Raw genomic sequence first — 24,743 nt, forward strand, 5'->3', positions numbered from 1 at the left:
TTTATCTGATAACTGTACAGCCATTGCTCAGTCAGAATTATGAAGAGGCAGGAACATTACATAATAACAAAAGGGCCCATTCTCCAAGCTGTGACAGCCATGTGTGCATCAAGCATCAGCCTAAACCTAAGAAGCATGCATGAGCAGATTCAAAGAGAGATCACTACAATAAAAGCAGAAACTTCAGTGTCTTGCTTTCAGTCATGCATCGACACCAGACAGATCAACAAGGAAATGGGGCTGCACACGATACTCCTCCCAACGGTTAGGAGAGAGTGTTTTCTCAAAGGCAACCAGGTTGTTTTCCAGAGCAAGCCATGGCATACCATAAATGTTAACAAGTTTAGAAAGACGAAACATGCAGTGTCTTCTCTAACAGTAGACTGAAGCTAGAAATTAAATATTTGTAAACAAAGCACATACTGGGTCAGCTGCCCGTAACACAATGCCTGGAACAACTCGAGGGAGCACAGCATCAGCAGCCTCTGTCCACGTTCACCGCGTCCAAGGTGCCTGAGGCCTGTGGAGCACAGTATGTCACGGAAAGGCACACAGCAGAGGAGGATGCTGGCCTTGGCAGCAGAGAAGAGAGGTGGGAGGGAAGGAGGGTGAGAGGGCTCAGTTCCCAGCGTTCCTTTCCAGGGCAACCCCAGTGACCTAACGTCCTCTCCCCAGGGCCCATCTCTGAACTGTGTTACCACGGCACAGTAACGCAGACACACGGATCAAGCAAGCCTGCAACATAGTTTTTGGCGATATACAAGAACCAAAGTAAACTCAAACTACCCAATTTTCAAAGAACATCAGAAAGCCTCTTCACACACCAGCATATACAGGAAAGCATGTGACATTCAGAGGCGGGACGGTCACAGCTGCAATACATAGAAGAAAGAGCTCACGTTAACCCAGCTCTTCCTAGGAGGGACAGAAACAACCTCAAGCTGGCAGGAAGGGAAATGATAAATTTGAGAGCATATATAAGTGAATTAATAGATCAAAGAAAGAGAAGTTAAAGTTTGCTCTGTGGCTATTAACAAATCGTTAGGCACACTGGTAAAAAACAGAGGACAGAATTGTGTAAAACCAGAAATCACAGAGGGATCATTGCAGCTAGCTTTACAGAAATAGAAAAGGATTGTATGATTTTAAAATTGTGTGACCAAAAAAAAAAAAAAAAAAAAAAAAATTGTGTGACCTAGATAAAATTAATTCCTATAGTCTCAATTCACCAAAACTTAATAGAAATTTCAGAGACTTAGGAGTTTGGATCACTAATCAAAACTCCCAACAAAGAAGAGACCCGATGGCTTCACTGGTGAGTCCCACCACGCCCTTCAACAGTGACTCCTCCCTCACAGACACGCAGCGAAAGGCACAATTCTTCTGCACTAGTGTTCTGTTACAACAACAACGCTCTTGAGACTCAGTAACTTTGTGAAGAAAAGCTGGGTTTTTGGTTAAAAATATTTTTATACCAATTAGTTATCTAATACCAAATGGTCACTTTGGCCCTTAAAACATGCCTACAAATAACATTATACAAACCGAGGAGGTGTGGGAACATAAATGTGTATGTATATGTGTACGTATATATATATATGAGTGCATATAATAACAATTAATGAAAAGTGACCACGAATTTGAAAGAGAGCAAGGAAAGGCACATAGGAAGGCTCAGCGAGAGAAAAGGGAAGGGAGAAATACTGTAATCACAGTCTCATAAATGTTTTTACTTTAAAAAAAAAAAAATGTTCTGCCTACATGTCTGGCTGTGTATGACATGTGTGCCTGGTGCATGTGGAGGCAAGAACTCCTGGACCTGGAGTTATTAATAGTTGTGAGTCATCACATGGGTGCTAGATATCAAACTTAGGTCCTGTGTAAAAGCATCAAGTGCTAAATTTAAAGCACAGCTTCATCTCCTGAGCCCCACAAAAGTGGTTCATGTAGCTCACAGCTCTACAGAGATGAGGGCATAGACCCAGCAACAGCTTACTCCGGTGAGGGCCTCATGGCATACAGCGCAATAGAGGTAGGAATGTGTTGAGGAGAACCAGTTAGACCCTATGGCCTCACAGTCCCTTCTGACCGAAGGCCCTCCTAGGTCCCAGCTCTTAAATGTTCCATGCCACCTCTGAACACCACCAGCCTTGGAAGCAAGCTTCTCATAATATAATGACAAGCCGCCGAGTCAAGCCGCATCCAAATCACAGTACACAAAGCTATTCTCAGAGAAACATTGCTCATAGCCAAAATCAAGTGAAGACATTACAAGAAAACCTCGGCTCCATATCACTGACGGGACTCGATGCAGAACAAACTCAACAGATGACGAAGTGAAATCTACTGCCAGACCAAAGGCTTGTGGTTTAACACACAGAACAGGGTTCATATGCTAGTGTCCACATTCACAGGATGAACGAGAAACTCCACATGGCTATCTCTGGTGATACTGAAAAGTATTTGACGAGCCAGTATTTTTTCATAAGAAAGATAAAGTATTAACTAGAAGGGAACTCCCCCAGATAGTAAAAGCCATACACGGAAAGGCCGCAGCCCACACACGCAGCGGGGAGGACTGAGCGCTTTCGCTGTGGGTCAGGATCAAGACAGAGAAAGGCAGCAGCTTCTGTCACTTCTGCTGCGGGCAGCACTGAAGTTGTGGCCCAAGCAACTGGGACAGAACAAATGACGTCCACCCTGGAGAAGGACAGCCTGCAGCTGTCTGTGGGAATCTTTAAGGATTTATAAGAAAAGCATGACAACAAAGCTGTACGCTACAAAAACAACAGACGAAAGGGTTGCTTCTACAGACTAACAGTGGGCATCTGGGTGGGCGTCCACTTACAACAGCCTTAAAAATGAATACATAAATACTGCTTCTGACATCAAATCTTAATATATTTAGAATAATTAGAACAGTGTGTCACTGGCATAAACACACATATGCACGCACGCACACACACGAGCGTGGGTAGGTTACAAGGTTTCCTAGTACCATTTTTCAAGAGACTATCCTTTTCCAATTGTTTTGACACCTATATGGAAAAAATTCATTTGGTTGGGTAAGTGAGGGTTCTTTTCCTGAAGTCCATGCCGTTTATTCCTATTTATTTTTCTTTATCATCCTCATCATTATCATTTCCTCCCCACCGCTGCCTTCCTTCTCCTCCTTTGTTTTATTTGTGTGTATGAATGTTTTGCCTCCGTGTAGTCTGTGCACCTCATACATGCTGGGTACCTACAGGTCAGAAGGTGTCAGACCCGCCCTGGAACTGAAGTTACAGCTGGCTCTGAGCTGCCATGTGGGTGATGGAAACTCAAACTGGGTCCTCTGTCAAAACAGCAATTGTTTCAGATGTGTGTGTGTGTGTGTGTGTGTGTGTGTGCGCGCGTGCGTACGCATGCATGCGTGTGTGTGTGTGTGTGTGTGTGTGTGTGTGTGTGTGTGTGTGTGTGTATAATGGAATAAAGACTTGAGCAAAAAGGCTGAATCGATAAAACTCTAAATGACACTGGAGTTTGCAAAGACATCTTGGATGACACCAAAGCACACATAACAAAGGAAAAGTAACTGGACATAATAAACATTGAAAAGGCAGTCTGGAGGGCTGGAGAGATGGCTCAGAGGTTAAGAGCGTTGCCTGCTCTTCCAAGGGTCCTGAGTTCAATTCCCAGCAACCACATGGTGACTCACAACCATCTACAATGTGATCTGATGCCATCTTCCGTCCTGCAGGTGTACATGCAGATGGAACACTGTATACTTAATAATTAATAAATAAATCTTTTTAAAAAATAAAAGGCAGTCTGCAGAATGTGAGAAAGTATTTGCAAGCCATATTATCTGCAAAGACCTAATGTCCAGAATATACAATAAAATGTGAAAATTAACAAAGGACTTGACCAGATGTTTCTCTAAAGACAGACAAATAGCTACTAAATCCAAGATGCTGAATACATTACTGATAATTAGGGATGTGTGAATTAAAACCTCAATGAAGCAATCAAAACCCATTAGGATGACTGGTATCAATAAGCACCAAAATAACTACTGTTGATGATATGGGAACACTTGCAGTGAACATTTCTACACCACAAGTGGAAATGTAAAAATGATACAGCTGCTATGGAAACCAAAACTGAAGCTCACCCACCTCCAGTCCTGCAATTCTACGTCAGTCTGTATGCCAAACAAAAGCAAGGCCTGGGATCCGGGCCTTCCTGCTCCAGTGGCACTTTGGATCTAGCCAACAGTACACACCCAAACGCCCAGCAAGAGGCGAACAAACAGTGGCACATGTACGATGGGTTGTAGTGAGCCTTCAAAAGGAATCAACTTGAAAAGGCAGTACATCCCTGAGAGCATGCTAAATAAGCCAATCAAAAAGAAAGTATGTGACTCTACTCACAGGAGTGAGGCACACACAGAAGTCAGGGATAGAATGGTGCTGCCTGCAGGGGCGGGGCGGTGGAAGGGGTAGTGAGGGGGAACGGGAGGGGGCGGTGGCAGGGGTAGTGAGGGGGAAACGGGGGGGGGGCGGTGGAAGGGGTAGTGAGGGGGAAACGGGGGGGTGGTGGCAGGGGTAGTGAGGGGGAACGGGGGGGGGCGGTGGAAGGGGTAGTGAGGGGGAACGGGAGGGGGCGGTGGCAGGGGTAGTGAGGGGGAACGGGGGGGGGCGGTGGCAGGGGTAGTGAGGGGGAACGGGGGGGGCGGTGGCAGGGGTAGTGAGGGGGAACGGGAGGGGGCGGTGGCAGGGGTAGTGAGGGGGAACGGGGGGGGGGGGTGGCAGGGTAGTGAGGGGGAACGGGGGGGGTGGGTGGCAGGGGTAGTGAGGGGGAACGGGGGGGGGCGGTGGCAGGGGTAGTGAGGGGGAACGGGGGGGGGCGGTGGCAGGGGTAGTGAGGGGGAACGGGGGGGGGGTGGTGGCAGGGGTAGTGAGGGGAACGGGGGGGGGCGGTGGCAGGGGTAGTGAGGGGGAACGGGGGGGGGGGGGAGGCGGTGGCAGGGGTAGTGAGGGGGAACGGGGGGGGGGGGGAAGGCTGCTGAGTTTCCATCTTTCCACGATGAAAAGTATGAAGAAACTGAAAAAACTGTTTTACACTTAAAAATGTTAAAGGGCGTAAATTTTATGTATAGTTTACCATAATAAAAATTAATGTAATAGCTGGGTGGTGGTGGCGCATGCCTTTAATCCCAGCACTTGGGAGGCAGAGGCAGGTGGATCGCTGTGAGTTCGAGGCCAGCCTGGTCTACAAAGGGAGTCCAGGACAGCCAAGGCTAATAACATAGAGAAACCCTGTCTCGGAAAACCAAAAAAAAAAAAAATTAATGTAATAACGAAGAGGTAAGATACTGCTAAAAGGTTCGTCAGTTATGCATGAAATTCTGTTATCTGAATATAGATAGTGGTAAGTTGTAAGATGTGTAATAAATACTGAAGTGCACACAAACAGCAGATGAACCAGTAAGAGGAATACTGTGAATGGTAACAGACGGGCCGTCCGTATCAGAAATAATATTAAATGTAGTAGAAACACTCCCAATTTAAGAAAGATTGCTAGGCTGAGTCGTAAAAAGCCAAGCTCAGCCTTGTTGTCTATAAGACATGAAGCAGTGAAGTAGGGGAAGACGCGGCAGCGGCACCGTGAGCCAAGCAGAGCTCAGCTCCTGACACAAAGGTCATATCAGGATGCAGGCTACGTCCGGGAAGAAAAACAGTCCTTTTCAAAGTGGCCAGTTCACTAAGCAGACAGACACACAACACGGACTGTTCTCTCTAGTAACAGCTTTGACAAACAGGATGCAGATGTGGATAAGGCGAGGAGGAAACAGACTGATCCACAGTTTCATTTAGAGCCCTCGTTCACTCACTGATGTAAGTACAGAAAATATGTGCCAGACACGTAAGCAGCTGTCAGACAGCTTGCCATGGCTGACATCTGAGGAGTTCTCCATCCAACAGAGGCAGAAGGCAAGGGAACATTTATCAACTTAAGCCATATTCTGGATCCTAAACAAGCCTACCCAAATCTATAAAGATCCAAACAGATCGTGTATTCTCCATTCATGTTGGGATTAACTTGCAAACTTCTTCATAATGTATGGGTACAAGGAGAAAACAGAAAGAAAATTGCTGTTTTAAATTGATGACAATTTTAAAAATAATCAAAATCAAAATTTCTGGGAAGTAACCAACAGATTCATACAGTAAAGTTCTTATATTAGACAGAAGGAGAAGTTTCAATGCAGCACTTGCCATATCCATGTGAAAACATTAGCAAAATAAAAAAAATTGAAAAAAGAAATTGAACATAACACAGAATGAAGGAACTAAAAAAAGCAGATTGGATATCACTTAGAAAATTTTTAACTAATTATAGAAAATGGAGCTGGAGCGATGGCTCAGAGGTTAAGGCTCTTGCTGGTCTTGCAGGGGATCTGGGTTCAGTTCCCAGAATCCACATGCAGGTTCACAACCAGCTGCAACTCCAGGGCCAGGGGATCCGAAACCCTTTTCTGGCCTCCATGGGCACCTGTACACACGTGATGTTTATATGTGCACTCAGGCAAACATACATAAATAAGTAATTTTTCTCACAGGTCTAGCCAGCTGATGTCTGAAACGGGATTCATATCTAGAATCTACAAAGAAGTCAAAAACTTAAAGACCAAAACCTCAAATCATATTATCAACAAATCAGACACATTAATTAAATAAGCAAATCTCAAAAGAAATATAAACACAATAAATATAAGAAAAAGTTTTCATCACCTTTAGTCCACTAGGGAAATACAAATAAAAGCTACACTGAGGTCAGAGCAGCCATCAAGACAGTGGTGGTGAGGATGTGGGGAAGGAGAAGGGCGCGTTCACTAGCTACAGGAATGTAAGCTGGGAAGTCAACATGAACAGTTCCCCAAAAATAGAAGCACAATTACCACGTGATCCAGACGCACACTCTCAGTGTGTATCTGAAGGGATCTAAGTCGACATGCAGTGTGGTCCACAGTAGGCAGATTACAGAACGTCCTCGGGACCCAAGCACAGCTGAAAGCATGAGGCGATGCGGGGCCGTGCAGAAGAATGGGAGCATGCCGTTTGCAGGGAGATGGATGCGCCTGGGGGCCATCATGCTAAGTCACACAAGCCAGAGTCAGACAGTATTGCACGTTTCCTCTCAGGCAGTCTGGATCTGCATATACGTCTAAATGATACTAAAGCAAAGGAGAGGCGGCCTGAGGGAAGGAAGGAGAACAGGAACATGAGAAGGAACAGGGAGGGCACAGGAAGGTAACGATGAGTAAACTGACACATTAGAAAGGATATGTTCATGAGAGCATCGTCGCGAAGCATCACTGTCTGGCAGCTCACGTCTCGATCCCAAGTGGTAATTGTCAAAACTCTATAACATTTTATACCAAGCATGCGCAGGCTTATTATACACTAGTTATGTCTCAATAATATGAAAAATATACTTAAATTAGGTCAAACTTGTCGGCATATGTAGATTATCGCTTTAAGAATAAATATAGCTCTAAATGCTTTAGAAAACAAAGTTTAAAATCAGTGCTCTGAGGTTCAACTTCAGCTAGAGACAAAAGAGCAAATGAAAGCCCAAACAAGAAAGCAGGAGTGAGAGCAAGCTGCCAGAGAAACAGAAAACAGAATGTGAAATAAAAACAAATGCTGGTTCTTTGACAAGAGTAGATAAGGCATTAGTAAGGCGGGTGGAAGAAAAAACTTTCCCAGCATGGGTCAGCCGGACGCCTTGCCGAGTGCGAGCATCCAGTCCCAGAGTCCATGCAGTGAGTTCACTTGTGTTTAGGTCAGGAAAGGAAGTCAGACAGTGGTACCTCTAGGAAGGACGGGACAGGACACAAGGATCTTTCTGGACAATGAAAATGTTCTGTATGAGAACTGAAACCACGGTTATGGCAATGTGTCAGAGCCAAGCCTCAAGCTCTACATATACAATTTTCACTTTACCATATTTAAATTACATCATTAAAAAAACGTCAACCTAGTATTTCCCTCCAAGTCTACACTTGTTGTGCCTGGGGAGAATTACACATACATACTTCCTCCTTCCACTCGTTTCTAATCCTTCCAGAGCTTGGGTCCTCACTAGCCACCCTGCAGAAACATTTCTAAGGTTCTCTCAGCTCACACACACAGTTCCCTCAGAACCACACCTCACAGTACTCAGCAGCAGGGGCCACGCTGTGCCACGCCCGTGCTCTTCTCCCTTGTACTCATCTGCTGCTCTGTGAGACTCTTAAATCTTGATAACCCACCTCTGATTCTTCAGAGTAACTTTGATATCACAATAAAAATAAAATAAATTTATTTTATTAATTTTTCTCCAACTCTCAATTTTGTAACCCTCCTTCCTCATCTTCACTATCTGCCTACTGGCATGTGACTGCCCTCCCTAAACCTACTCAAGGCTTTCTTATTTTAGTAATGGCAGAACCTAGGTTCAACAAACAAACAAAAAATTAAGTAGAAAAAAAAAAAATCCTGACCTGGTGAGATGGCTTGGTGGCTAAGAGTGCGCAAACTGCTCCTGTAAAAGGACCCGAGTTCAGTTCCCAGCATGTACATTGGGCAGCTCACAACTGCTTCTGGTTAACTCCAGCTCCAGGGATCCAGCACTCTCCTCCGGCCTCCTCAGCCCCCTGAACTCATGTGCACAACCCGCCACCCCACAGACACACACACATATACTTAATTATAAAAAAATTTTTTTTTTGGTTTTTCGAGACAGTCTCTCTCTGTGTAGCCTTGGCTGTCCTGGACTCACTTTGTAGAGCTGGCTAGCCTCGAACTCATAGCAATCTGCCTGCCTTATAAATTAACACTCCTTCAGGTCTCCCCCTTTCAAAGCCCATATCCTGTCCTTGTGGTTTTCTCTCTTAAATGGATAATTTTGGGAGGGGTTTGTTTTGTTTTGTTTCTCAAGACAGGGTTTCTTTGTGTAGCCTTGACTGTCCTGGACTTGCTTTATAGACCAGGCTAGCCTTGAACTCAGGGATCTGCCTGCCTCTGCCCCCGCAAGTGCTGGCATTACAGGTGTGCACCACTGTGTCCAGCTTAAGTGCATTTTTTTTGTGCATTTTTTAAACACTCAATTCATTTCCATTTTTGCTTCCATCAGTCGGTCCAGCCTACACTGTTCTCCCTTCCCCTGTACTCTAGATGACCAGCCTATCTGCATCCATCTTTGAGCCCTGCAACAGCTCCCCCACTCGATAGACAGGGTAACTACAGCTGAGCTCCAGAACCCCACGCTCGCTCTAATGAACCATGTGGTGACTTCTTGTACTCTGATGGGCAAGTCTGGCTATTTTACTACCACCTTCACATCTATGGTTGCCTTTCCCCTTTCTTGCCACACAGCCATTTCTACACACCACTCCTGTTCATAATCTTTCCCCTTGACACTTAACTGCTACTGGTTATCCCAATATTAGCTTGGATTACTTTTAGGACACAAATGCCGTGGTCTGGCTGCCTGCTCAGAACACCATGTACCGTCCGCAGCACTCTGCCTCCTGGACTAATTCAAGGGCCTGACTAGTAACCTAAGCCTCTAACTTCTGCAGTCAATCAGTTTGGGTAGATGAATGCAAGGACTACATTTGATTCTTAATGTCATCTGTCTACAACCCCATAACCCTCTGGGTGGTAACAGGACCTCATAACTATTTCTAAGTGAACTGATAAAGAATCGGGAAATTATCACCTCTAAATGAAGTAGCATGGACTTTGGTTCCATATTTCAACCAACCATCTTATCAACCACCCTTTCTGAGTAGTGATCCATTTCACAACTCCTTCCTTCAGCAGGTTCTACAAGTGACAGCTGTGCCATGCTTGGAAGACACAACAGTAAACAAGACACTCAGGAACAGGTAAGATTCCAGAGAGTAGAAAAGAGAGAAGAGAGGACGTGGATAACGGGTCTTTGGATAAGAATGAGGAGCAGAGTGTGGATCCCCGGCACCCGAGCGAGGGGCACGGCCTCTGCAACCCTGGAGCAGAGTGTGGATCCCTGGCACCCGGGTGAGGGGCACGGCCTCTGCAACCCTGGAGCAGAGTGTGGATCCCTGGCACCCGGGTGAGGGGCACGGCCTCTGCAACCCTGGAGCAGAGTGTGGATCCCCGGCACCCGGGTGAGGGGCATGGCCTCTGCAACCCTGGAGCAAGCTATCTGAGCTAACCATGGAACTGGCCAAGTCTTAGATCGGTGTGAGACCCTGCCTCAACAAATAAGGTAGAGTGAGTGAGGAAGACACTCAGTGTCAACCTCTGCCCTTCAATACACATGTACACAAATGTATGTATGTCCACATGTACACATGCATGCACATACCATACACACCCCTACAGCCTTACACTAAAGAAAGGTTCCTGTAAACCTTCATCCGGTCCAGGCTGACTGACTTCAGTCCAAAAAGTTACCTTTACTTTAAAGCCAACTTTTTTGTTTCCTAGCCTCTGTGGAGGAGAATAAGTTTGTCATTATTTTAAAAACAGATCTTTAACTTTCTGATGACTATAAGGGAATCTTGCTCTATTTTATGGAAACCTTGCTATTTTCTTGTCATGTTTTAAACATACAGACCCAAAAGTTTTAATTTACCTAATCATATGTCTAAGAGGAATAAGACACAAAGGAGTAAATGGGAAAGTACCTTCTCACCAAAGAAAGTGGACACACAGATTAGATGCTAAGAAAAAACAAAACCACTGTGGAGCATACACATCCCTAGAGACAAATCCTAAAAATATGCAAATAAGTAAAAAAGTCAGAAGTATGAGTTGTGATACATAACTTTCTTTTTCTCTCTCTAGTTTTTTGAGATGAGCTCTCACTGAAATAGCTTTTGAAATTTTAAAATGAGCTGAGTCAGCCTTGTACACATACAAGTTTTTGTCACACTAGTGGTTTTTGGAGGTGTTCATACACCAAGTATTTATGACTTGAATTTTCAAGATTACTGGATAGAATGAAAGTTACATGTTGACAATAAACTGGTTTCTCTTTCTGTTCTCCTAATGTGTGTGGCAGTCAGAGATGAGATCAACAACCAAAATGGCAAATCACAGTCACGGATGCACAGTCACTGATGCAGTCACTGACACACAGTCACTGATGCACAGTCAGTCACTAATGCACAGTCAGTCACTGATGCACAGCCACTCTTTCTTAAAAGCGTGCTGAGTGTTGGTGTGTGTGGATGACTTACTTCAGCTAGGTCATCATTGATGACCTCTCAACATGGGACGCCTGGTCACACAGCATGAGGCACCTCAGGTGGAATCGTTAAAATGCTGTAGTTAACGTGCCACGTTTTGGCTTCTGCTACTTGTGTCTGAAGACTAATCAAGGTCTTTGTTTCTTGCCAGTTTTACTGAGAAAATTCAGAATGTACCATCAGTTATAAAATAATGTGGCTCCTAAGTCATTGTTAAAGTACTAAATGCTATCATAAGGAAGCAATTCCATCAGGTCGATGCAGAGCTAATTTTATAGAACATACAAAGGGCCTTCCCCTCAGTGTCCGCCTCCACTCAACAGGTACTCAAGGCACTGACCGAATACTCTGCTGACACTGGAGGTGTGAGGGTAACAGTTACCACCAATAGTGAGAGTGCATTTTCAGATCTCACCGACATCCTGAGGAGATGCTCCAAGGCTAGGGCTTAGTGATCTACATTTGACGAAGCCTTTTAGTGCTCAAGGCCCAGAACTGCGGCCCCATAATATACCCCCTCCCTATACATGGCAGATGCCTGAGGTTCAGAGAAGAAAGTAGCAAGTGAGATACAAAAGATGGGTTTTTTTCCCATTGTTTATCCACAGGGCTTAGAAAGAATCTAGCATATAACATGGGCCCCTCTAAAGATTACATGAAGGGCTGGGCGGTGGTGGCGTACACCTTTAGTCCCCGTACTTGGGAGGGACAGGCAGGAGATCGCTGTGAGTTCAAAGTCAGCCTGGTCTACAAAACAAGTCTAGGATAGTCAAGGCTACACAGAGAAACCCTGTCCTGAAACAAACAAACAAATAATAAAGATTACATGAAGAAACGAATGAACTCTACAAAGTTGTGCAGTCACCTACATATAACAGCCAAAACATAAAATCCTTAACTAGTGGAAATGTACCTATTTTTAAAAAAATTTTTTTTTCTGAAAAAAGAACATTCCCTCAACAGCACACGAAGGTGAAGCGGAGAACCAGCTCCAAGAAGCTGTCCTCTGACATCCACATGAGCACACCCCACCCAGCCCTGCAAGGACGGTCCCCAGTGCTGCGGGGGGGGGGGGGGCTCCCACGGCAGAGCACTCCTAGAGGATGGTCCCCGTGCTGCGGGGGGAGGGGGGCTCCCACGGCAGAGCACTCCTAGAGGACCGTCCCCCATGCTGCGGGGGGGGGGGAGGGCTCCCACGGCAGAGCACTCCTAGAGGACAGTCCCCAGTGCTGCGGGGGGGGGGGGCGGGGGGGGCGGCTCCCACGGCAGAGCACTCCTAGAGCTACTCCGGCTTTGCATACCTTGTTGCTTTGCCTTAGTTTACTCAGCTCCGCTTTATACTTTTCTGCTTCTTCTAGAGCTCGGTTCAGGCGGACCTCTATGGCACTTTGACTTGTGGCGGCCTGTTTTTGCAACCTTTTTTTATTTTCTAGTTCCTGTGTAGTTAAAAAGAACATATATATGGAGTATTAAAGTGGCAGCTCCCTTTTATATTTTACATTTTTTTCATTTTTATGTTTCTTGTTTTCACACACATAGGCCTGCAGGCTAAACATCAAGAGACGGTTCTCAGGGGATTCTCACCCAAAACTGGTATTAGAAGCCTAAAAACTATAGTTGTGATTACTTTTATTATTTTAAAATTTTTATCCCTTAGTTTTTATATCTGTGGATAGTTTTTGTCTGCATGTATTTATTATGTCTCTGCACCTCTTGAGTGGTGCCTGGAGAGCCCAGAAGAGGGCACCAGATCCCCTGGAGCTAGAGCTACAGATGGTTGTGAGCTGCCATGTGGGTGCTGGGAATTGAACCTAGGTCCTCTGGAAGAGCAGCCAGTGCTCTTCACCTCTGCGCCATCTCTCTAGACCCAATGAGTGTTGCTCTTTTTGTTTAGTGTTTTCTACCTCCTTCTATTGAGTCAAAACACTGTATAATTATCTTCCCTATTTATTTCAGAAGTACATCTTTTAAACCTGAGCTTTTTTGGAGACAAGGACCTTGCTGAGTGTTTGGTCCAGGCGGGGCTGGACTCCTTCCGTGTCTGCCTCCTGTGTGTCAGGATCATAGGCTTGCACTTCCAAGTTCAGCTCACTCAGGGCCTTCTGGAAACCTCTCAAAACATCAATGTAAGACATCACCTGCCACGAATACTGCACTTGAAGAAACACTGGATAAGAGAGGACTGTAGATCAGCACCCCCAGAACTTCTCCACCCTGAGCAGAAACATCTTACAAAGTATGGGGGCCTTGTATTGGGGCAAATATTCTAAGGCATTCTGCTGCTCAAAGTGGACAGTTAATGTTTGAAGAAACAATAACCCATCTAATGAACTATAAACTCTGTGGTAACCAGCCCCTCCCCTGTCACACATGCTGTCAGCAACACGACTGCTTGTGTCTCTCCCTGGTGGACGTGGGGTTTTCTGCCTCCAATCCCCAGTTCCCTTACTGGCACGTACTCATGGTGCCCAGATTCTACCTGGGTGCTCACTCGGGCTTGAGCTCCCTCCTGGTGTCGCCTCTAGTCCTCACAGCTGGCCTGAGCTGGATTTGGTACCCTTTTCTTCAGGGCTTCTAGAGCATCCTGATACAGGTTTAGCACATCATCTGCTGCCGGTGCTGAAACCACTCACTTGCTTGTCTCTCCCACTGCAGTGTAAACTTTTAAAGTTGTCATTGTTTTCATTTCTGTAGTCCAGGCATTGTAGTTGCACATAAAAGGCACTAACGGCATCTTTATAAAGGCTGGAGGGATGGATCAGAGGTGAAAAGCACTTGCTGCTCTCCCAGAGGAGCCCAGCTTGGTCCCAACACTGACATTAGGCAGCTCGAAACTGCCAGTAGCTCTATTTCAGGAATCTGATACCCTTTCTGGCCTTGGACATCACATGGTATCCACATGCACATAAATAAATGATTAAAAGGACTTGGGCTTGACTTATAATGTTGACACCTCCATTGTGTGCATACAGCACATGGCCTGGCTGCCCAGAGCGTCCGAAGAACACTCAGTAAGCCCAGTGGTCACTGTGGAGCTGGAGTGCGCTTTAACGTGACACTTGTGTGTTTAAATATTTCTTCCTTGGCTACATCACATTGTCTTTGAAACTCATCTCTGTGGCTTTGAGTAATTAAAGGGAAAAACAAAACAAAACACATGCTGCTCCTTATGTAGGTCTCTACACAAGCCAAGCTGCGCCTGGCTGCCGTCTGCTGCCACGGCCTTCTGCGCAGTTCTGTGGGAGGCAGCTAGGCTGGGAGCTTGTAGGCGCTCACTGCTCACGCTGCAGAGCCGCCTCCCACCAGCCTCCAGGAGAATGCACGAACTGCACCCTTCTCTTCCTTTCTCTTTCGCTGGAGACTTTGTAACTTGCTTCTTGAGAACATGAAAAGGACAGCAAAGAAGAAAGAATAGAAAAGGAAGTTTTCTATGTGAGTGAACTCACTAAAGAAAGAGAAGACCTGGTAACTTTTTCTTTTCTTTTTCTTTTTTTTTTTTTTTTTTTTTTTTTTTTTTTTTGAGACAGTCTCACTGTGTAGATGAGGCTGGCTCAAACTCGCAGAGATCCATCTGTCTTTGTCTCCCCAGTGTTGGAATAAAGGGCTGGACCATCAAGTCCAATACTGCATCCTGAAAACCCCCTCCTCCTTATCCTCTTCCTTCTCTGCCTCCTCCTCCTCCTCCTTTTTCAGACACTCACTAGGCAGCTGGTCTGGAACACCCCACAGGACCTAGGCTGACCTCAAACTCCTGATAATCCTCCTGCCCTTACCTCCTCAGTACTGGGGTTAAAGGTGGCAGTTTCTTTAAAAAGTTTTAACATAGACTTTAATAAAACCCAGAAATTCCGCTCATAGATATTATCTAACATTGTGATACCAGATATGTACTCATAAGGACTTATGTCCATGCAAAATGGAAATACAGTGATATCATTTGTAATTAGTAATTCTAAAATGTGGTATATTTGTGGGTAAACACAGAACAACAAACCAAATCATGTTAACAAGTTAAAACAAAAACAATAAAACTGCTGAACAAAAGTGGCCAGACACAAAAGTATGTATTTATGATTACATCTATATGAAATTTTAGAACATTAAAAACAAAACAATTAATGTGCAGTAGAGCTCAGCATCTGTCTGGGGCGATGCTCAGAGGCTGAGATGTGTGGGAAAGGCGTAAAGGAGGCAGGGACATAGACATTTTCTTTACACTGTTAGCTGGATCGGCTGTTAATGTCACATCCATCATATCCAGTGGATTAGCTTGTCAGAGGATGACATTGCTTAGATCAGTCCTTTGTGTGGAAAAATGGGAATCTCTTCAGTGGTACGTGCCAGGCAAAACATATTACAGAAAGGGAAACTGAGCATTAATGGTAAAGCAAACTGCCAGTATAAGCTATTGGCAGGGCAGGAATCAAACTACTTGTTTGACTCCAAAGACCATGCTTTCTAAACCTTTGACAAATTAACTCGCTGAAGTGTATATTTAAAACAAGTACATCATATTATTTTTAATTCATTCCTAAATAAAATGAGTAACATCTTTGATTGCTAGGGAAACATAGACCGAAACCATAGCCATACATGCCAGTGGGATTCTGTAACCAAAAGGATAACTTAAGATGAACAGGTGAAAGCTTGGAGAGACAGGGAGCAGAGCGACATGACAGCATTAGAAAAGAGCTGGCAACTATCTTGTGAAAGGCACTGGCTTCAACCCAAGCATTTTAAGATTAATAAATACATAATAAATTAAAAAGCACATTATGCAGAATGGAGTATATGCCACAATTAAAGAAGAATGAGACAATTAGTACTGTAATATGGATGAATGGTAAAAAACAAACAAACAAACAAAAACCAATGTGTTGGGCATGGTGGAGCACACCTTTAATCCCAGTACTTGGGAGGCAGAGGCAGGTGGATCACTGAGTTTGAGGCCAACCTGGTCTACAATGAGAGTTCTAGGTCAGCCAGGGCTATTACACAGAGAAATCCTGTCTCAAAAAACCAAAAAGAAAGAAGGAAGAAGGAAGGAAGGAAGGACCAAAAAACAAACATTGTGCTCAATAAGAGAAGTCAATCACAATGACTGTATATTATTTGAGTATGTACAAGGAAATTTCCAGAACAGACATATCTACTGAGACAAAAAATAGAGGGTAACCCAGGGCTGGCATGGAAGAGAGATGTGGGTGTGACTGAAGGTGGGTGGGTAAAAGGCATTTTTGGAGGCTCTCACTATGTTTTTGGTTTTTTGTTTTTGTTTTTCGAGACAGAGTTTCTCTGTGTAGCCTTGGCTGTCCTAGACTCACATTGTAGACCAGGCTGGCCTCAAACTCACAGAGATCCGCCTGCCTTTGCCTCCTGAGTGCTGGGATTAAAGGCGTGCGCCACCACACCCGGCTCTGAATATGTTTTATATGAGATGGTCGTTACATGAATATCCTGAAAGCCACTGAGCTGCATACTGCACTAGGAGGCGAAATGCAGTGTGTACCTCAAAGAGTTGTCCACTATTCTGTGTAAGAGATGTTTTTTGGTAAGCATTAATAGCTGAGCAGCAAACAAGAGTGTCCTGGGCACTGAGCCAGGAGAGCAGGTACAATGCTTACCCTTTCTATCGATGACAGCTGCTGCTGTAACCCATCACACTTTCTGTTTGCTTCTTCAAAAAGACTCCTATATTTTTCTATTTGGGATTGCTGGGAAGTAACTGTTCGCTGCTGTCTCACACAGTCTTCTTCAAAATTTTTCACCTTGGACTTTAAATCCTGAATTTCATCCTCCTACAATCAATCAAAGACATTGTCAGTTATGTGAAAGATGCACAAGATCTGCTACCAACGCACAGCAGACAACAAAGCAGCCTCGGAGGGTCTTTGCGGAGACGTTTACATGAGCACTAAGAACAATAAAGCCCATTCCATATTCACTACCGGAAATGGGAGCCATATCTTACACTGAATAGCTTATCTAGCAACTCTAAAATAGTGAATTTTAATTTCAACATTTTTGATACATTCTTAAGCTTTGTGCTAATTCATCATTTCAAAACAAAGTTTGGTGCCTGTATACAATTTTTTGAGTCTGATATTTAACTGTGGATTGTAATCTAAATAAGGCTATCCAATAATAGAATTAAAACTGCCCGTGGCATCTTCAGTAGAGCATCCGGGGAGAGACCGCCCACGCTCACCTTCTTGTTGCACTCACACACAACGCTGTCTAGCTCCTCCTGCATCACATGGAGCTTGGCCTTTAGAAATCTGATCTGAGCATCTGTGGAGTCAAATCATGACAATCACTTCTTTTTTGTTTTGTTTTGTTTCCAAATCTAAGATATTATCAAAAGATCTTATTTTATGAGTAAAATATGACCAAAGTAGGCCATCTGAAAGTAGACTGCAACAGGAACACTAAACATTAAACATTAAACACTATGTCAGCAACAGAAAAGAACAGAGCAAGTGGTCACTCCAACTAAGGAGGGTGAGTAAAGACAGAGGGACAAGGACAAACCCTTCCTCCCATGAACCTCACCTTCAAGCTGGAGTTTACAGACTGGACTCACACCTATTACAGTGACTCAAAATATATATATATCAACCAAAGTGATAGTTGTTGGCATAATGTTCACTGTGTGCAGTTCACCCTTGTTCATTCAAATGCTGATTTCTCCACCCCCCTCTCTGGATCAATCCAGATATTGCATTGTGATGTCTATTCTAAGTATCTCCAGTTTTAACTTTGTGTAAACATGTCACCATTTGTTCTCTGTGTTGTCAATAAAAGCAAACTAGGTAATGCTGAGCAGTAACAGAAAATAGGGTGGGAAGTCCTGGTCCAGTGAGTGCAGGAGAAAGATGAAGGAAGGAGAGGATGGACCAGGAAACATCAGGAGAAGTGAACTGGGCCTAGGAGAGGATTTAAAAGCAAGTATAATGTGGAAAATCTGAATGAGAAGAAACTATACTAGCATGGAGCCTTAAGATGGAATACTTATTGCACAGCATTGTGCTATAGGCTAATTAAATAGATTCTAGTCTCTGTGGCTATTTGGGTCTAAAGCTGGTTGAGGAGTAACTACTAATATTATTAAAATTAAAATAGTAGCCTCAGATGGCAATGTCCAAGAATTTGACAGAAACAAACAAATCCTCTCTAGAAAAAAATGAAGCTTCAAATCTTACAGTCTGTGCTCCCAAACTGACAAACAGATCATTCTAGTCCACCACTCCAAGCACCTGGAGCACAGGGAGGCTCTCCCGGGATGAAGACACACAGAAGAAGCCCACTAAAGAAGGAACACACTGAGGCAGTGGCCACAGCAGGAAGGAGTAGTGTCCACGGTAAAGCTGTTGCTAGGCCTGGATTTCGACATCTCTGTCCTGTAACGGGGCACTGGTAACTGGTGACTGTCTCCAGGAACACACATCTGCCCAGCACGTCCTGGAAGGCATCTAAAGAGCGACAACTGACTTCTTGACTTGCTTAGCCATCCTTCCCTCTACTAGTCTCAGAGGCTTGAGCAGGTCAGTGCGTGCTGCAAATGTCTAAACGAACTGCTTCCCACTGTGACTGAGGGAGTAGCTCAGTCATCATCACACGCACACAAGTTGTTTAACAGGATTTTTCAGATTCAGAATTTCAGAGATAAACTTTAGGATCATCTGTAGTGAACACTTAAAATTAAAAAGAGGAAAAAGAGATGGAGGCACTCCTGCTAAACATCCTGACATCAGAACATGCTGACAACTGGAGCAAACACCTGGGTGTAACAAGCACTGTCCTGGGAGCAGGTAGCCCACATCAATCAAGTCCAGAGACCAGGGTTGGAAAGATGGCTCAGAGGTTAAGAGCACTGACTGTTCCTCCAGAGGTCCTGAGTTCAATTCCCAGCAACCACATGGTGGTTCACAACCATCTATAATGTAATCTGATGCCCTCTTCTGGTGTGTAGGTGTACACGCAGGCAGAGCACTGTATACATAATAAATAAATCTTTAAAAAAAAAAACGAGCCGGGCATGGTGGCGCACACCTTTAATCCCAGCACTCAGGAGGCAGAGGCAGGTGGATTGCTGTGAGTTCAAGGCCAGCCTGGTCTACAAAGGGAGTCCAGGACAGCCAACGCTACACAGAGAGACCCTGTCTCAGAAAAAAAAAGGGGGGGGGGTGCGCGGGGACAGAGGCCAATAAGTCTGCAATAAGTCTGCAAGGAGAAAGACCATAGAGACCCAGGCAGCTCAGCCTCTAATGTACCTCAACACCATGTGTCCTAGCAATAAGGAATTCTTCTAGTCACCTTGAAGAAAATTGAGTGTTTGGCACCCTGGTTGAATCGTTAAGCACAACTTAGGTACGACTAGCTGGTCTCTACTGAGCTCAAGCAATGTCACTCTGAAGGACCCTCTGCCTGAGAGCCAGCACCCACCCACTGTCCTACCCCACCTCTGGATGCAGTCATGCTGCCTTGCTGTACACTTGGCTATTAGACCTGCAACATATTTTGTGCTACTACTGCCACTGTCTGAGTGAATCACACCTACTGATAAACTGTAAACTCACTTAGAGATAGGTTGTTAGGGTTTTAAGATTCATTTGCTAAGAGTTGTCCGGCCCCCTTTTCAGTGTCTGAACAATAAAGTGTGTATTTGAAAAAGGCACACTGTCAGCCTCTTGTGGTGCACTAGCCATGTTCAAGACACCATTTAACAGACTCTAGTTTTCAAATGGAGAAAGTGCTATCACAGGGGGGCTAGCTGGCCAGATTGGAGTCACAGCTAACCATACTGCAAGCTCCCATTCGTTACACAGCCAAATGACAGCTCATGGTAACTATGCGCACACATTCCAATTGTTCTGGGTTTTGTTCCAGCAGCACAGGTGGCTCCTCACAATTTCTGTCATTTTAGAGGCATTGCTGCTAACGAATACAACGCTTTTAGATGATTGAAACTCAGGGTTTTTTCTAGTTACATGCAGAGTCTAAGTTAGGAAGGGAATTATATTCATTAAAAACTCATTTGATTACTTATCTGTCGCTAGAACAATTCATTTATCCTTTTCAAATATATTGATTTAGCATACAATAAACAATATAATAAAAATAAAGGAATTCAGAGAAACTTGATTTCAGTGATAAGCAATGGGACATTTTTGTTTCAGTTGAAAACTTCAATAAAATAAAAAATATAGTCATGACTTTTTACAACACAAAATATCAAACAGCGGAAAGTTAGGTGACCTCGCACTGCCCACGCTGGCCAGCAATTACTGACGCCAATTTACTTTCTCTACGTGTTCCACTCTTCCTCCCATCCTCTGCATCTCTCTAGATTACTATCTAAACACAAATCCATGTTGTGATAAAGTTTTTAAAAAAATAGTCCCTCAAATTTTTTTCTAAGGAAGTAGTTATAATGTTAAGAGAAAAACTATAAAGAAAAGGAGATTTACCTGTCCCAATGTCCTTACTAACACCACAGAAACTGTCGTCATCCGTGTGTTCCGGCAAGCCGTCCTTTTCCAGCTGCCCTTCAATTCTGCTGATTGTCTTGGCAAGGGAGAAGTTGGAGAAATCATCTGGAATGGCCACGTCACTGGCAGTCTGCACATCAGGATATTTCAGCCTAACACTAAGAAATAAAGCATGCACACACACATGAGCACACACAGGATGGTGGGCAGGAGGGGGCTTTGCTCAAGTCAGATAACCTTTGTGAAATGTACGCGTGCGACATCGACAGTGGCATTCAGCCTTTAAGACGGGCACATGCAGGCTCACTGGACAGATCCAGCCTTCAGGTTTAGTTTGGCTGTTGGAGAAGAGCTGTCCGGGTGGTGCTGTCCCATCCTGAGAGAGAAGGAACTACCAGATCCTCAGTGCCATCAAACTCAACATGGTTTTTCATGTGGGGAAACACATTCTGAGAAGAATCAAAGTTGACCAAAATGTTGGATTTGACTTTTTAACATTAAGTGGAGGAAGAATTAGGGAATAAAACTCACTTCTAACGGCAGTGAGGACTGGACCAGGCCGGATACATCAAGATGTCACAAAGACTGCAACTCTGAAAGCCCAGCTTACTGTAGTAACATAAAGACTTCTGAATTCTTACAATAACCACCTTTAATTTCAACAGTGACTGTGAAGCCTGGACAAAGGAATTCTACAGGGATACATGTAGTTTAGCCAATGATTAGGCTGGTTTTTTTTTTTTAAGATTTATTTATTTTTTATTATGTATACAGCATTCTGTTTGCATGTACACTTGCAGGCCAGAAGAGGGCACCAGACCTCATTATAGATGGTTATGAGCCACCATGTGGTTGCTGGGAATTGAGACCTTTAGAAGAGCAGACAGTGCTCTTAAGCTCCAAGCCCTCTCCAGGCTGTTTTTATTAACTTTATTTTCTCTGCTACTTCAATTCTACTTTTTTTTCCCTTTAAGCAATTAAAAGGCACAAGAGTTAATAAAAAATTTCCTCCATTATAATGTAATTACCAGCTTGGGTAGGTCATGGGCATAAAGATTTAATAGCTTACTGATTGGTACAACGAAACTCTTTTCATTTTATTCTTCATCATCATCATCATCATCATCATCATCATCATCGCCAGTATAATGAAAACATGCTTATAATCCTAAGGGTAGTCTTGCACTCGATCAGAAACAACAACAACAACAACAACAAAAAAAAAAACCCAGCAGGTGTAAATTATAATTATGACAATCTAATTTATAGTATATCAAACATCCTCATCTCATAAATACAACAATGTATGTATTCTGTCACACAGCCAAGAACTAGAAGACAGTTTAATCTATTTGTGAGAACCTGGCAGAATGATCTGAAAGCCCAGGCCCCAGGACTAGAGAGACAGCTCCACAGGTAAGGGCGCATGCTGTTCTCACAGAGGACCCAGGTTTGGTAACTCTGGCAGCTCTAACAGGTGGTCTGGTCTCAAAGGGCACCTGCATATACAAAGTGCACACACATTCATAGAAACACACATATAAACACATAAATCTTTTTTAAAAGTCTAGATCTCAGTCCCAGTTTCAATAGTGTCTCACTAAGAAAGCAGTAACATTTATGAAAAGGTAGTGATTTTGTCTTAGAGAATGCAAAATGTTTATTAACTGCTGAAACAGTTCCAAAATTACTGAGTATGATGGGATGCATGCAGTATCTTTATATTGGGGACATTTATAACTGAGAATGCAGATACTGTGGAGTGTAAAACAGAAGAGGAAAGTCATGCTGTACTGTACCTTGAATTTGCTTTCCTTCCTTTATCTGCAGAGTGGAGTCTGTTATGAACCTTATTTACAGGACCAGTGTTTGTGGTCTTTGGCTAGAGAAAAGAATTGAAATTACAATGAGCTAAAAGTCTAATCATTTCTTTTTTTAAAAAATTATTTTTTATTTTTACTTTTTCTGTGCATTGTTGTTCTGTGGGTGGGTGTCTGATCCCCTGGAACTGGCGTTAGACAGGTGTGAAAGGACATGTGGGTGAACAGTCAGTGCTCTTAACCACCGAGCCAGGTCTCTAGCCCCAACAATTTTGTGACATATGCAATTGTCATTTTGTTGCAAATAAGAATTGGTATTTTTATATAATTAATTCAGTTGCATTTTCAGGAATCCCAGAACTGTGTAGGAAAGACCTAGACAGCGCCCAGATGAAGAGAATCAGGAATACAGAAAATGAGTCCCAAAGATGCATGCATACTCAGCCAGCTAGTGAATGTTAAACTGGGATGCTTCGACTCACAGAGTTCAGTTTTCCTCATGAGCCAACGGTGTGGCATGCAGGCCTCTCCTGGCCTTGAAATGTACAGTTCCCTTGATTCAGAAAAGCCTTGTGGCTAGAAACTGAGGCCCCAGGATGCCCAGTGGCTGGGAAAGTCATCTCTGCCCCATGCTCTTTGGACAAGGACCTATCTCATTTCACAAGATTTATGACTCACGGAGAGCTGAAGAGCCTAATTCTACAAAGTCTCTTCTTTAGAACTTTGTTCACTATCCTCCAGATTATTCAGTAGAATTACAAGGCAGGGTTTATCCAAACTCTTTTATACTGCTGAGTGAGCGCATTACATCTGAGTATTGAGGTTCACATTCTAGCTATTGAGGCATATTCTTCCCCTATTTGTCTTTAAAAAACAAAAAAACAAAAAACAACCCTAGGGACCAGTAAGATGGATGATAAGATGCTTGTTGCCACGTGTGATGGCCTGAGTCTACACGGTGGAAGGGGAGGATCGACCTCCACACGTTGTCCTCTGACGTCCATATGCATGCTGTGGCACAAATCAATGTTACACATAAAACTTTATTTCATACCTTGGTTTCTGACCATACAGGAGCCATCCCTTCCGATGACAAAAGATCTCTACAAACGAAAAGTTTGACATTAAGCTGAGACACCATGAAATTCAACAGTAATTATAAAGAGGAGATATTGCCATAGCTCTAGACAGTCACACATTAACAACATAAATTATAAAGTTTATTTTCATATAAATTATATCTAGACATATGTATATATTTAATAGTTATAAATGCACAGAGTTACATTTCACTTTGATTCTAGTTTCTAGACGTTAACTTACTTTGAATGAAGGCCAATAAAAAGTGCTTAAATTAAACAATTAACTACACAGAGGTATGGCAGTATTTTCTGAGGAAAAATGTAGTATAAATTTTTATTAGTGTAAATCATAACAAGTGATGACTGGCTAAAAAGAGACCTATCCATTTCTTAAATGAGTCAACACTGGCAATCTGGCTCACCATGTGAATGCACCATGCCTGACCCTGAGTTTGAGCTGCAGGACCCACATTTTGGGAGGAGAGTACTAATCTGACAGGCTCTCCTCTGGTTTCCATCTATGCATGGGTGGGACACCTGCACATGTGTACACGCACATATATGCCCATACGTGCGCACACACACACACACACACACACACACCTCACTACCATGCTTTTACTGTAAGCATGCTCAACTCCACCTTCTAACGCACTTGACCACTTGGCCAGGACCTCTCTTCATAACATCCTGAACTCATGAAGGTGGAGTCCAGCTTGCCTGTCCCACTGCTTAATTAATGCTTTGAATTTGGCACAGCGTTTCACATATAAAGTTTTAAACTGATATTAAGTAAATAGGCATTGAATGAATGAATGAACAAATAAATCTAAACCCACTGTATTTCCTCAACCTTTTGTCTTAGATTTACAGAGTTATGTCTGTAGTTTAGGACAAGGCCTATCTGTAGGTGTACACACACACACACTGGCTCACCAGCAGGCTGGGTCTACCCACACCCACTCATGATTCCTGCCGGTGCTGGCTTCACTCTACAATAGCAGGCTTGAGTAGCTGTGACCGACGGTCTAGGCCCATGAATCCTAAAACATTTGCTATGCAGCCCTTTCCATGGAAAGCTCCC

General features: G+C 43.8%; 1 protein-coding gene across 1 annotated transcript in view; it reads right to left on the reverse strand.

The window, feature by feature from the left end:
* Tex9 (testis expressed 9) overlaps positions 1–24,743 on the reverse strand; it is a 34,416-nt gene that overhangs the window by 2,202 nt on the left and 7,471 nt on the right. Inside the window, exons 5-10 of the mRNA XM_051140493.1 lie at positions 23,632–23,680; positions 22,557–22,639; positions 20,737–20,915; positions 17,475–17,557; positions 16,891–17,064; positions 12,568–12,702 (exon numbers count right to left, since the gene is read on the reverse strand). Of these exons, the coding sequence (XP_050996450.1) occupies positions 12,568–12,702; positions 16,891–17,064; positions 17,475–17,557; positions 20,737–20,915; positions 22,557–22,639; positions 23,632–23,680 (703 nt within the window). The remainder of the gene's footprint in view (positions 1–12,567; positions 12,703–16,890; positions 17,065–17,474; positions 17,558–20,736; positions 20,916–22,556; positions 22,640–23,631; positions 23,681–24,743) is intronic.

This window comes from Acomys russatus, chromosome 32 (genome assembly GCF_903995435.1).
Source record: "Acomys russatus chromosome 32, mAcoRus1.1, whole genome shotgun sequence".
Lineage (NCBI taxonomy): Eukaryota > Metazoa > Chordata > Mammalia > Rodentia > Muridae > Acomys > Acomys russatus.